Raw genomic sequence first — 14,181 nt, 5'->3', positions numbered from 1 at the left:
GCTGTGTGCCTGGCGTTCAGTGTGGCCAGTGGAAAGTGCATCTAAAGGTGCTGTGGCCTCCGGACAGCGACGCTGCAGTGAAGCTTATTGCCTCTGACATGCTTTCATATGGAGACCAACCAGGGGACGAACATCGTGTATTGTTTGAATTCAGCCTTTCTGAGCTACGTTTGTCTTTCTGTTGCTTGCCTGACTCTGTTTTCTCTTAGTGTGAGACTTTCCTCTAAAGCACTTTTGGGTTGTTGTTTTTCGTGACCACACAGTTTGTATATGTCCTCTGTCTTTCTGTTTTGTTTTATGATTTGTTTGTGCAAATTAACGACACCTCAGTAGCTCTGGAAACCTGAGCCACTGGTTTCTTTTGGTATGCCAGCTGTGACTACTACAGCTGATCTCACATTCACACCACCAAAGTTATTATTGCAGTACACTTTGCATTGATACACTGAAGTTACAATCACACACGACACGTGCCTTGTGGCTACTAGTTGAATTATAAAACCAGCTACATACACGCAACTGAAAACACAAATCCAACACGCATATTCCACAGTAGACCTAACGAAGGGATTTCTTAAATGTCCTGGAAAGATGCAGCCAACAACATAAGTAAATGTACACTTTATGTTCACGTTTATTGCACTTAGTATAAAACAAGAGTCCTCCTAATCTACATTAAAAGTATCATCTTACTCAAATGGACTCCCTATTAATCCTAGCACAAGCCTGCCGTGTTGAAGACGCTCCTCACAGCCGTTCTGTCAGAGGAGTCCAGTGTTTAGCATCAGTCGGCAGATAACAAATGACAATCCGATCCGGCCAATGGGATGCTGCTAATTACCTAATGAACAGGCACATGAGGTGATTTGTTGCCATGGTGCGCTTGTTAGGTTAAGTGGTGGAAATCGACAGGATGGTTAGATTTTGTCTTTTACTGTCTCTGTTTCTGCAGTATGTCTTAAGTGTCCCAAGTGCAGCTGGGTTTCTCTGTGTTACGATGTCTCTGTTGAGGATGTTCCTGTACAGATAATGTAGTCATGCTGAAGTATCAGTCGGTTACTAGCTTTTTTTGAAAATAAAGTTGGTAATTCTTTCAAACAAAGTCATGTAAAATGTCCATGTAACAGGTGAAATGACAAAGAAAATTCAATAAGGTGATACAGCAGAACCACAGATATCAGGGGTTTTTTGTGCATAAATTCCAGTTGCATTGTGGGAAGTGTTCAAAACGCATTGTATTCTAAATGTGTTACTTTCGTCTAGTTTCTCCCCACCTCTCGTCCATATATTCATAAAGTGGCTGTAGCTGTAGTAGGGATTAGGGTTAGGGTTCTTCTTTGAAACGGTTTCAACTAACGCCCTTACCTTAACTTGCTGCAAGACAGAGCATCCTCTTTCCTTTCACCTTTTTGATCACTTAAACTTGCTTTATTTTTGGTTTAAATATAGCTTCAGATATCAGAGGCTCTTGAATGTTACAAAAACATACTTGAACCAGCTTTAACACAAAAACAAAGAGCATCCAACACATGCCCTGTATTGTATTTGCCCTCATTCTATCCATCAATCTCCAACAGCCACTGGGTTTGAATATGCTTTTCAGAATAGCCACCTTCATTTGTTTGTTTGCAAAATTACCCAGGCCTTTGTTAATGTGTTCTCTTGGGTTTGACTACCGAGCCTACAGACTGATGATGAGGATGATGAAGGTGATGATGCAGTGGGAGATGTAGGGATGTGTTGTTGTGGAAAGCCTCTCAGCACGGCCCCGTCGCCCTCCTGCCTCTTCCCACCTCCCTCTGCTCCCATCCCTCGTCTATTGACCATGTTGCACATTATAAATCAACTGTGAGTTGGGCTACCTTGCAAGTACCCTAATGAAAGCTCATTTATAAAGTGGCTAAATGGTACTGACAAAAGTCCTAATGAGGAAATCAATAATTCAGTGATTGTTACTCTTCTTATACTAATACGTTCCTCTTGTAGCGCTTTGATTCAAGCTAAGAGAAGGCCATTTTTTACTGTGTTCAGTTCTGCGTGTCAGCACTGTTTCTGTCCTTGAATCTTTTTGATGAATAGTGTGTTGTCTGCTGTTTCTGGTAAAGATTAAAAGGCTTTTGCGGGACGCTGTGACGCTGCTTCAAAGCTGTGATGCTGCATTGTGATTTCTGACATCAACAGCAGCTGTCTAGTCTTTCTCCCTCTCAGATTTCCATTTTTTAATGTCCTCACTTTTATACTGATCTACTTTAGGTCCATGTCATATAAGACTACATTTTTGTCATTGATAGCCCTAGCTATCAATGACAAAAAATGTAAATAAGATGCCCTGAAAAGTTTTTATTTTCCCTTTGAAGTCCCCAAGATATCTTGTCAGTTTTGAGGTGTTGATTCCAAGACGTTCATTTGGACTCCTTATTCTTATGTTGTGTTTTATAAAGTGATATGTATAGAATAAAGGGATACAACATCCAATCCAAAATCCAATACAAAAAAGGGATTTTAGTCGTCATGAGTGAATTCAATGTGCCATGCAGTATGCGGACAGATGGTGACCCACCCCTGCGAGGTCATTGATCATCAGCCTTAGCAGTGGGATAGTTTGCTGTAGGAAGCCCGGGGAGCAGCGCCCCAGTCGTCTGTTAATTGAAGGGGCAGTTAGATTACCCTCTCACACCCCTCGCTGGGCCTTAATGTTGGGCATGGGTACCCACTGGTCACCCCGTGTGCTCCTTCGGATGCTTCTCTAACTGGCTTAAGATTCATCATGATGCTTCAATATGAGATTAATGAGCCACATTATGCATTCTCTGGAGATTAATGACTGTGTGAATTTGGTCAGTGGTAAACATTAAAGGTATATTTCCTGTGTAGTTAAGAAGATCCTTTTTTTTCAAGCATGAATCAAAACACCTTTACAGAAGGGTCTCTTTTAATAATCTCATAAAGAACACATGAAGAGCAGAAGAGATGCTTCAGATTTCGATCCTCTACTGTATGTTGGCTCTTTCCTCGGTCCCTTTGCAATTCATGTTGTCTTGTTTCTTTCAGAACAAAGAATAAGCTGTGGTACTTTGAGTTTGGCACTTCAGAGACCTTTTCTGCCACATGTAAGAAGCTCCATGACTTTCTGGAGGTTGAGGTAAATCAAACCACATTTTTCGTCTCAGTATTTTGAGCCCTATAGAAGAGAAACTGTTAGCATGGGATAGATAAGGGACTGCACATTATTTGATCAACTCTTTTATGTGAACCCCAACCAGTCCTGCATCTGTTTAGTTACAATGATTTGCTAAAACACATGTTCACATAATGCAGATCGCTGCAGGCTCCCTGGTAAGAATAATGGTGCTTGTTAACATATTCTGGTAAGCCCTTGTTCCATAAATGGCACAAATGGGTACTTGTTTCAAATGAAGCTAGACAAAGTGTTGACGTGTGAAGGCTATCTGTGCACCTCCCCACCTGCTTCTCGCTGAACATCAGTTCAACACACAGGTAATTAGCCCTACACGACCCTGCTGTGTGTGATATTGAGTGATAATGAAGATGGTGTCTATACAATTCATCTTCCCCCTTCTCGTGCTATCCTCACAGTGCAGAGGTCTTCATTAATTAGTGCTCGATAAGTACATACACCACCAGAGGAGGTGAGGATCCATACTGGTATAAAATCCACTATTTAGAGTACTCACAGCGTTTTTCAGCCTAATCAGATCAAATTGACCAGAGCAGTTGTTTTAAAGTACAGACAGACATGTCCTTGTTGATCAGGCCATTTGTTGATGTTTAGTTGGTTTGAACATACTACATCACTTGTACTATCTCTGCCTGAAATACAAAACTATTTAACTCTTTTTGTCCCTCTGTTTGTTTTTCCTCATTAAAGTGTGATGGTGTTACTCTGGACCTCAGCAGCATCTCTTTGGAAGGCATTGCCATTCTCAACATTCCCAGCATGCATGGCGGCTCAAACCTTTGGGGTGAGAGCAAGAAGAGGAGGGGTAACCGCAAAGGGGGCAAAAAGGGCCAAGACAAGAGGACCCCAGTGCTTGACCCCAAGGAACTGATGTTTGCAGTTCAAGGTAGCTTTCACAACATAATAATTCATACATTTTAATACTTGTTTGTTGCTGTCTGTTGGTTTAAATCCTGCAATGCAGTAAAGAAGACCCTTGGAGGCCATAATCCAACCCGGTTGTATAACATAAAGAAATATAGAGGAGTATATGTGGATTGTTTTACCACATTGGTCCTGTCTGAATTATCTCACTATTGGATAGACTACGTGCAGGGGGCGTACACCAGAAACAGTCTGTGTCCTTGCTCCTTTTAGGTAGATCAAAGTCTAAACTTTCCACCAACTTTTCTTGAGTGCATGAATATTTCACCGATGACAAGGTTAATCATAGCTAGCAGGTTTTGTTTGCAAAGAAAGGTACAATCCTGTCACTGTTTGGAACTGTCACTTGTGTATTAATGGTCTGTGTAGGCTCCAGTGGGCAGGCTCAGTTAATAAGAGCAGACTGTGGGGGGTGTTGGGCATACCCCTGAATCCATTTATGTCCAAAGGAAGCCCATCAATGGAACTATGAATGACCAAAGCAGAATGCTGCTCTGCCGTAACTGGTCAATGGTGTGAGCAACTTGAAGGTCTCATTAGAAAATATGCAGAAGAAGTATTCCAATCCAATATGTAAAGATATTAATACGAACATGGAAAACATGGAATCTCTGCATTTAGGTTTCTCAGTGAGGGTCTCCAAACATGGCTGCCAGTGATCCCTTAAGAGACATCACTTATCAGAACATGACTGGTGGAAAAAACAGGACTCTGTGAAGCTTTATTTGTTGTTAGTCCATGTTTGTTTCCTCTGGATAACAGTTCAAACTTACCTTAAATAAAAAAAAAAAGGGGAAAGAGAAAGAAGGAAAGACAAATCTGTCAAAACTGCAACATGGCAAATTAGCCCCTGATTTACAGAAGCAGAACTGTTATTGTGATGAGAGAAAACATGTTTAAGTTTAGGATACACAAGTAAGTACAGTAAATCACAGCAATGGCAGTGAAGGAGTGGAATAAAAGAAAACAGTCTTTAAGATACGAGCCAAAACAAAACATACGTTCTTTTAACAAGCGCTGCTTTGTGCCGGGATGCTCATAGCGTTCCAAATGGAAAGATGTGACTGTGAGGTGAAGGTGCTGTGGGGCACTGGCTTTGAGGGAGATAGTTGGTCAATTTAAACCCAATATTGCTACAATGAACACTCCATTAATCCCTGAATAAAAATCAATCAGTGTGGTTTAAAAAAAGGCCAACATCTGAACCTGGAAAGGCACTTAGTGTGAGTGGGGAGTCTGCATTTGTCTGCCTCTCGTCATTCGTCTCTGCTTTTGTTTGCCCTTTTATTGACGTGTATTGTGTGTGTTTGTGTGTGCCTTTGTGAAAGGTGCCCTCAAGGTGAGCAGCCTAACTTGTCAGATCAAAAGAACGACGTATTTAGAGGTAAACACAGGAGTGCATTAGCCCAGAGGGGGCACCGCTGAGCATGATGCACGGATCAAATTGTTGGCAGGGATTATTGTGTGTGTGGTTGAGCGTGTCTGTGGGTGGAGGTTGGCTGCTAGATGAGAAAAAATCATGACCTTTCGGGAGCTGTTAAATCGTCCCGCTGGTGACGCCAGGAGACAAGCCCCTCAGGTGGAAGGGAATGGCTACGAAGTGAATTATTTAGAATGGGACTGAGGTTTAAGCAGGGTGAGTGGGAGATGGGAGGTCCATGCGTGGGTGGAGGGGCTGATGCTTGGGACTGATGCCCCATGACAAGCCCCATGAAGCTTTCTTTAGTGGGTTGGCCTCCTCCTCCCGCCATTCCTGTTTAGTTTTACTCTCAGCTGATCGGCCGCTGGCCCTGCTCGGCTGCCTCACTGTCTCCCTTTTATTCCTCGCTCTCTCCCTGTTGCTCCACATGTGTCACTGTGCAGCCACCAGCCTCGACAGGAAGTTGTTTGACAATGACAAGGACACCGTTTCTTATCCCACACACTGACGGGAAGACATGGCTGCCAAGATTAAAGCTGCAGGGTTGCTTGGGAATCTCCCATACTATACTGACTTTAATTCACATGGGTGTCTCACCCTCTCTGCAAAGTGACTTTCAGTGGCTGTTTTTTTATTGCTGTCAAATATTGCCTTTTACACCTGAGTGAGGCACATAAGGTGTATTGTAGGTTATATTGGGCCTCAGACTGCTTATCTTGTGTGTTAACATTGCAACATCCTTCTTGTGTAAACGGTTAGGTGAGTCTATTTTCCCCTCTTTGTCTTTTGGACAAACATGATGGCTTTTAGAAAACTTGGCAGAGGCCATTGTTGATTTTTGTTACATTTGTTTTTGTTTTAACCTCCAATGTTGGAAATAATGGTTGAAAATAAAAAATCTAGTAGTCAAGTAGAATGTTACTACTGTTGGTCTGAAATCATTTAGATGAAATTATTATTATTTGCCCTCAGATTCAAGGTTTTGATTAATATTATACAGCAATTTTTTTTGTGGTGTTGGGTAAAACTAAATGTACATTTGTTGTTGAGGTGTTTGTAGGCATGTCATTCCCCCTGCTTAAAATCTTTATGCGAAGCTAAGCTATAAGTCTTGAGGCTCTAGAAATATACCACAAGGACCAATGTAAGAGTGGCATCGATATTTTTATCTTGAAGTCATAAAGAAAGCAAAAACACACATTTCCCAAACTCGTATGACGTTTGCAACCATAAACAATTTGGTTGTGTTAGTTATGCCTTCAAATAAATCCCTGAGTTTAATCTCAAAACAAACAGGTCAATTATATTTTGGCTGCCCAGAGTATGCTGACCTTGTTGTATTTAGCAGACAGGCTCTATGGTCTTTCAAACCGTAAGCGCTCTTTGGTATACTGGATCTTTGTAGCCTAGGGCAACAAGGAATCCCTATCGCCATGGTGACGCTGTCCATCACACGTGTCAGTACAGGCCTGTGTGAGCCGTTTGCATTAACGTGAGAAGTCAGAACGGGGGGAGCAGCTTCAAAGCCCGGTGTCAGCAGGTCAACCTGCTGGGTCTGTACACACACTCTTCCACTCCGACCCTGGAAAGCACTGCACTCACAGAGATAGGGGCAGACGCATGTCCATCACCATGGTGACAGCTGGACACCACAACTCGGCAGGGACAACAACACCTCACGACCACAGCAACATTACCCACGACACTTCTTCAGGAAACCAACGCGGCTCAGATAAACATGACAGCGATGGAGCAGCATCGGTGACACAGAGCTAACTCGCTCACACGCACCAAGCGCCTAAAAATGGGTCTTCGTTTCAATTAGTGTCTGCATGCTCCCAGCAGCGAGGCAGCAGCTCCTTAATTTGTGGAGGGACGAGTCGATGGAGAGTCGGAGGTAGAGCGGGCCGCTGAAGCAGATGGGCCCTGCGTGACACTGGGCTTCCAGCAGGGGTGAAATCAATGCTCATAACTGCAAAGCAGAAGAGATATTAATAATTATAATATCACAAGATTGCTTTGCATTGCCGGTGCAATTTAATTAATAGCTGTTTTGTTTGTAGCTGGCTTCCTTTTTTCTATTTGTTTTGAACTGTGTTGTAAAGTTTCTGAGGTGAGGAACATCAGTTAGGTACTTTAATTTGTCCTCACTTTCCTTCTGATTTTCTCCTTTCCTTCCACTCTTTCTTTGTACATTTTCTTAATTCCGCCCCCTCCCGGTGGTAGTCTTGATCAGCCATATTTAGGGCAAACCTTAACATCACGGTTTTATATACTTAATATTGAACAATTAAAATATACAGTATATAACTGTCCAAAACAGTCATTCAGATCGACCGTAACAGTTGTACTTTTATGGCACATGTTCATGCATGCATTAACCAACCTATGATACGTCCTTTTGTCTTCATGTCATTTTCCGATTTTCTCCTTTTAAATATTAATCAGCAGCCCTTGCAAAAGAGCTCAATCTCAAGTAAGCCTGTATGATAGGTTTATTGGAATTGTTATTATGATATTTACGGATATGTTTTTGGTGTTTCAGACTTGTCTGACCAGCTTCTGGAGGTGGTGGGGCTGGAAGGAGCCATGGAGATGGGTCAGATCTACACCGGCCTGAAGAGCGCTGGAAGACGTCTGGCACAGTGCTCCTCTGTGACCATCAGGTCAGCTTTTAACTGGACCCCAACACACTGTTTTATCATGATTTTGTCACTTTTGGGTATTTTGTTGTTGGTTTTTGAATATTCTTGATTTTCTTAGCATGATCAATATTTGGCATGGACAAAAGGAGCAAAACAGTCGGTCTATAGTTTAATCATGGTCAAATGTGGGTATTGAAATTCTAGATGGTTATCACTTGCTTCCTTTAAAGATTAATATGCAATATTAAAAAAAGTCACAGTTCTAACATGTTTTCTCCTCTTACAGAACCAGTAAATCCCTCCCCATGCAGATTGATGGGGAACCTTGGATGCAGACTCCCTGCACTGTGAGTCATTAAAAGTCTCTAGCACCTTTGACAACACCAATCTCCCGTGTCGTGACATCACCAGTGTGATCTGTTGCACCTACGGGTATAACAAATGTAAGGGGGATCAAATAAAAAAAATGAAATAGTCCAATATCACAAATTACCAAATAAAACCCAGCAGGCTTTAGAGTCTGTTCAGCATATGACATCACACTGTTTCCTTAGACCGTTGCAGCAGATAAACAAAAACTCTCAGAAAAAACCCAAATGAACACAAGGAAAATGGAAGAAACCTCAGGGAGCCCCCCCTCAGTCGTCTCCCTGGGCGGACAGACGTGCAACAGGTGTTGTATCCCAGAAAAAACATCACAATAAAACTACAAAATAAACGATTCCTATGGCAAAAATGATATTGTAATGCTAATGTATATTTACATGATCCAGGCACAAAAGTGACATGTAGCACCCTGAGAGACGAGAAATCACAAACTCTCAGTACATGAAAAAAGGCTGGTATTTACTCTCACTTAATGGTGTCATTATTCAAAGCCCCCACACATCCACGATACACCTGAACCTGTGATTTCACCTATTTGAGCTCTTCTCTTTATAGCCTTATCTATTTAAGTTTCTCGAGCGGATCCGCTTATCACAGCAATTTAATTTGAATGTATTGACATTTTGCGCTTTTGGCTGTTTAAAATCCCAGTGTCAAAATCTTTTAGAGGGTAGTTTGGTGACCTCAGGTGATTTACATCTAAGCTCCAACCATTTAAAACCTGAACAGCACTAATCATCTAGAAAAATCTAAAAAACACCGCATCAACTCGATCAAGAGCCCAACAACACACGACAACCGCATCAGAGTGTTTAATACAGGAGAATGTGCTGAAAATATGAGTTTGCCTTGTACTAAAACATTTGGATCCTCCACCCTATCCTCCACAGTTAAGTCTCAAAAGATGTTGTGATGTATACAACTTGAGCTTACCTTACATTATATTACTTATGGGAAAATGCACAATCATTTACATCATCATTATGTTATGTATTTAACCTCAGTCACTCATTTTCATCTGCAGTTCCTTGGCAGGTCGGTGTTAAGGATAAACAATTACAGTACAACAACAGAAAATGTCATATTCAACTGTGCAAAAAGGCAATACAATACATTTAATACATTAATCCTTTTGTTCATTTATTTAAAGTTAATGCCACAATCAGTTCATTCCATCATTCAGTCCAGTCTTGAAGGACTGGCTCTTAACGTAAAGACAGGTTGGTATTCAGTGCAGTGTCTGCTACTTCTGTTCCTCCCACATATCATTGTTTCATGTTCCTTCTGCAGTCATTTCTGATAACAAATATTTAGAGATGCAAGTCTATCTTCTCCTAATTTGCTTCCCGTCTTTTTCTCCAACATGTGCTTTGATGAGTGGTTGCCCTCTGTCCAAGTTGTTCATTTTTCAAAATGGATCTCCTCACTTTGTGTTGATTACGGTTATGTTTAGCTTTAATTACAATGCAACTGCAGATGAAGTGCTGCCGAGATTTACATATGAATCGCTCAGACGGAGCTAGAAAACCCAATGCATGACAAAATGAGGAGCCTGAAAGTGCTCTTGTGTCTGCTGGCACAACTCCACAAAGCAAAGTTGGTATCTGACAATCCATGATTGTGCTGCAGTGTTTTCCACGGCGAGTTATTCAAGCTGTATGTCAGAGCTGAATTTGAATCAGTCAAACTGTTAAATGCTTATAAAAACACCACAGTTCAAATGGGATGTTAACCCACTAATTATTAACAACAACTATGCAAATGCATCACAGTTCCTCTGCATGCATAACATATTTCACGATCCAACCATTTGCATTTTAAAGTCACATATGACATGTATCACTTTCTCTTTGATAGCTAGCTCTGATATAACTACTGGAATGTCACCGTATTTCCCACACATCTTTCTGGTAAAATGTGCATTTGTTAAGTCTTAAATAAGAGTTCTTAGTTTGGATTATTTTTGGATGGTTAGTGAATCAAATACAAAGATTGTGTGTTTTATTTGTATTTAATATTTTAGAGCCACATCGCTCTGTAGCAGGAGGTAATAATTCATTGAAATGCCTAATGTTGCATCTTTAAAACGCAGCTTGGTTATCCTCAAAATGTATTTCAGTTATTCCTTCATATCTTTCGTACTGTATGAGACCAGAGTCTTCCATAAAAAGGTTATTATTTGTAGAAACATTAACCTAAATCATGTTCTATGATATCAGAAAGCATGAGAAAGATGGTAATACATACATAAGAAGACCGCTCTCCTCTGAAGTAAATGTGGTCCCTTCAACGCAGATGGTTGCATTTCCTCTCCCTATTTCTGCGTTAAGATACTCAGTGCAACAGTATAATGAACTCTGTGTTTGATATGACAACACTAGATGGCTGACGTTTGTTGTTCCATTGATCTACAATTTATACTTTCAAAGGAAATGGCATCACTGTTGGGGAACCGAATAGTTATTGTACTCATACATTTAAGACCATACTTTACCATAATTCATCTGAATGCATATTATTTGACAAGAACCCAAATGAGCTGATTGTTGTGGATGCTAATTAGTCTTGGCTGAAAAGGAAGTGATGTAAAAATAGATACATCCAAATGTAATGTATAATTGTTTGCATTATATTCTTTCTTGAATATTGATTTGATAAAAATCAATGGTCGTGTCAGACAAAACAATGTCAGAAAACCATGAAAAGGGCCCTTTAAAAGTTTAGTTTTGTCCTACCAACACGATGTTGATAACCACACATCTTTTAAATTTACATTAATAGAGAAAAGGGAACAAATCCTCACTTGTGTGAACCTAGGAACATTTGCTTAGTCCCATATACCAGTAGTAATTGATTCTCAAAATGTACTTTGAATTGATTAGCACTAATATAATCAAAACAGGGAAAGGGGAATAAACACGCAAAGCAGGAAATGGTACACATGCAGCATTAACTCCCTCCTTTCCTTACAGCTGTCTTTGTAATGCAGCATGCAGCACCAAACTAAACCAGAGCTTCCTTTGCTTCTCTCCAACTTCAGATTGAGATCGTCCACAAGAACCAGGCTCCCATGTTAATGGGGCCGCCACAATGTCGAAGCTTCTTCTCCTCTGTCATCAGACGAACGCGCACTGAGAGCAAAGACTGATCGGTTCGAGACCTTTGAGTCCTCACAATCAGCTGCAGTGCAGCACCCACAAGTTGATCGTCACTTGGCCTGTTAGTGAACGAGGGTCTTTGATGCCTGTTTGACCGCCCAGTGAAAAGTAGCAAACTGTAGGTTCAGTATGTATTGCCGGTGGCTGGGAGACGTCACTGAGAAGCTTTTAATCGATGCAGAATGAGGTGTGTTTTAGAACAGACGCGGAGTAGTTTGGCTCCAGAAATACTGAAGCTATTTCGGGAAGTCCAATTTTTTAAAAGTCTTTTTATTTTTGCTGTTGTGATCTGTGCCATGTGGGAAAAAAAGCCCACAAATGAATGTGTTTTTTGTGATAGGATGTATTTATTTATTTATTCATACTTCGCTGCTATTGATGTATTTTAACAGTTTTTTTGCATTTGCATTCCACTGATGCATGATGGACAGAGAAAGAGTGTGTCGTTGTGGAAGCTGACATATCTGGAGCTTGCAGCTGATCCTAAGTAAGTGTTTAGTAAGAAATAAAGTTTATTTGATCAGCATTTCTTCAGCGCTTTACTCATGAATGGCTTCAAGTAGTGAAAAGACAGAAAGTAACTTTTGTTTCTTTTAATGGTTCCTGCAAGTCATCCTTGTCATGTTGTGATCTGCTGTGTTGCTGCTCCACCAGTGGAAAGATTAGGAATGATTATTGATCCTCATAAAAAATGCATGACACTCTTTGTTTTACGTTGCACAAGAGATTTCCAGACAGTTTGACCAACTGCGGGAACACTTTCTGTTGCATGAGTGACCAAGATCTGTTGTGACACTTGTGGAAATTGATCGTTTTTTGACTCTACGTCTGCAGTGCTGCTCGTTTTAACCATATCAAACTTCATAAGATGGCTGCATTTTTGTGAGATCCTGTGTTTTTTCTGAGCAGGTACTCAGGAACTTTTAAATTGAGAACATTTGCAACAGAAACAAGCAGTGTTTAGACTTTATGTTGCTACACTGACTGTATAGTTGGATATCCACAAGAGGCAGTTTGACCTCCTCTGGTCATTGATTTGCTCCAATGTGTTACGGTTGAGTGTTTACAGTCCGCTGTGCATAAAAGTGTATATTGACCAATTAAGGTCTAAATACAAAATGGCTATTGACATATATATTGTACATGCGTGATTTAAAGAATCAATACTTAAAATCAATCCCATCTAATAATTACAGTTTCAGAGGCGTTTTACAGCCACTGACTGCACATGCTGTCTGTAAATTATTAAAAACACATCTTTTGGCAAATTTTATTTATTTCAAACTGCTTTCATAAGATCCTCTTTACTGTATAAATACAGGGCATTATACTGGGTGGTAAAGCTAGTGATTCAACACATTTCTGCATTTAAATAGTATTCATTCTCACCAAAGACTCATTTTGGTAGATTTCTTACAGACCTACCAGCGTCTCACAAACCTGATAAATATGTTTGTTTTAACTGAATTGCACTCCTGCTTGTTTTGTATGATTTAAGGCTTGACTGTTTTGGTCTTTAAAAGTGCCATATGCCTGTGGAGACTGAGGTCTGGTAAGTCTCCTATGTCTTTGCTTTGTACGGTGCTGAGTTTTGTACAGTGAGGTTGTATTTTTGTACACAGTATTTATTTATTTATTTTTCCGCTTACTGCTTTCACTCTTGAACTAGCACCATGTTGTTCTGAATGAACTAAAAACAAATTCTGCCTGCCAATGTTGACTGGGTAAAGTGATAATGGAAATAATAAAAAAAGAAAAAGTGTTTTTGTTTGACATGGTGTTTGGGTGTTCTTTGACCTTTGACCCCCCCGACACGTTAGAGTCAAACTTAATTTTAATTACACTTGCGTCTTGTGTGACAAAATAAAAACTACAATGAAACCGCAGCCATCATTTGCATATTCTTCCAAGAAACAAAAAAATACCTTGATTTTTTTTTCTTTATTTCTATAACTTCTTCGTTATGCTGCATTTCACCAAGATTTTGTACTGTAAGTCTAGTTTATTGTGTACCATTAGTGATTTAAAACATCATTCCACTTGCATCATTTAACATCTGAGAGTACTTATTGTGCGGTTATTTTTGAATGCAAAATAAAAAACTGTCTCTCAGGTTAATCACAACCAATAATTACAACTTTAAAAGATTATATCATCAAAACTGAGGCTGTCTGCATCCTTAGGTTGAGTTTGATGCATGGCCAGAGGTCAAATATATAATATTCTTAAAATAAAACAACCATAAAAACAGCTTAAACAGGATTGTTAAATGACGTTGGTTAGGCCTTAGGGGTCGGGGGATAAAACGATGGTCCCAGAGTCATCATTGTATGGACACTGGTTAATGGAGAGATAGTTGGTTAAAGATATGGAAGTGGGTGTTTAGGGTAAACATGGAGGAAGGGGTGTTGAGTTATAGGTTTCGATATGCTATGGTAAGCTTGTTAG

At 40.3% G+C, this 14,181-nt stretch overlaps 1 protein-coding gene across 3 annotated transcripts in view; it reads left to right on the top strand.

The window, feature by feature from the left end:
- dgkb (diacylglycerol kinase, beta) overlaps positions 1–13,506 on the top strand; it is a 68,733-nt gene extending 55,227 nt beyond the window's left edge. For all 3 annotated transcript variants that reach the window (XM_063880410.1, XM_063880408.1, XM_063880409.1), the window contains exons 23-27: positions 3,052–3,142; positions 3,890–4,085; positions 8,089–8,209; positions 8,475–8,535; positions 11,616–13,506. In XM_063880410.1, coding sequence (XP_063736480.1) covers positions 3,052–3,142; positions 3,890–4,085; positions 8,089–8,209; positions 8,475–8,535; positions 11,616–11,723 — 577 coding nt within the window. In that variant the 3' untranslated portion in view covers positions 11,724–13,506. The remainder of the gene's footprint in view (positions 1–3,051; positions 3,143–3,889; positions 4,086–8,088; positions 8,210–8,474; positions 8,536–11,615) is intronic.
- Positions 13,507–14,181: the final 675 nt, after the last annotated feature.

This window comes from Eleginops maclovinus, chromosome 3 (genome assembly GCF_036324505.1).
Source record: "Eleginops maclovinus isolate JMC-PN-2008 ecotype Puerto Natales chromosome 3, JC_Emac_rtc_rv5, whole genome shotgun sequence".
Taxonomy (NCBI): Eukaryota; Metazoa; Chordata; class Actinopteri; order Perciformes; family Eleginopidae; genus Eleginops; species Eleginops maclovinus.
This window is presented reverse-complemented; position numbering and strand designations above follow the sequence as displayed.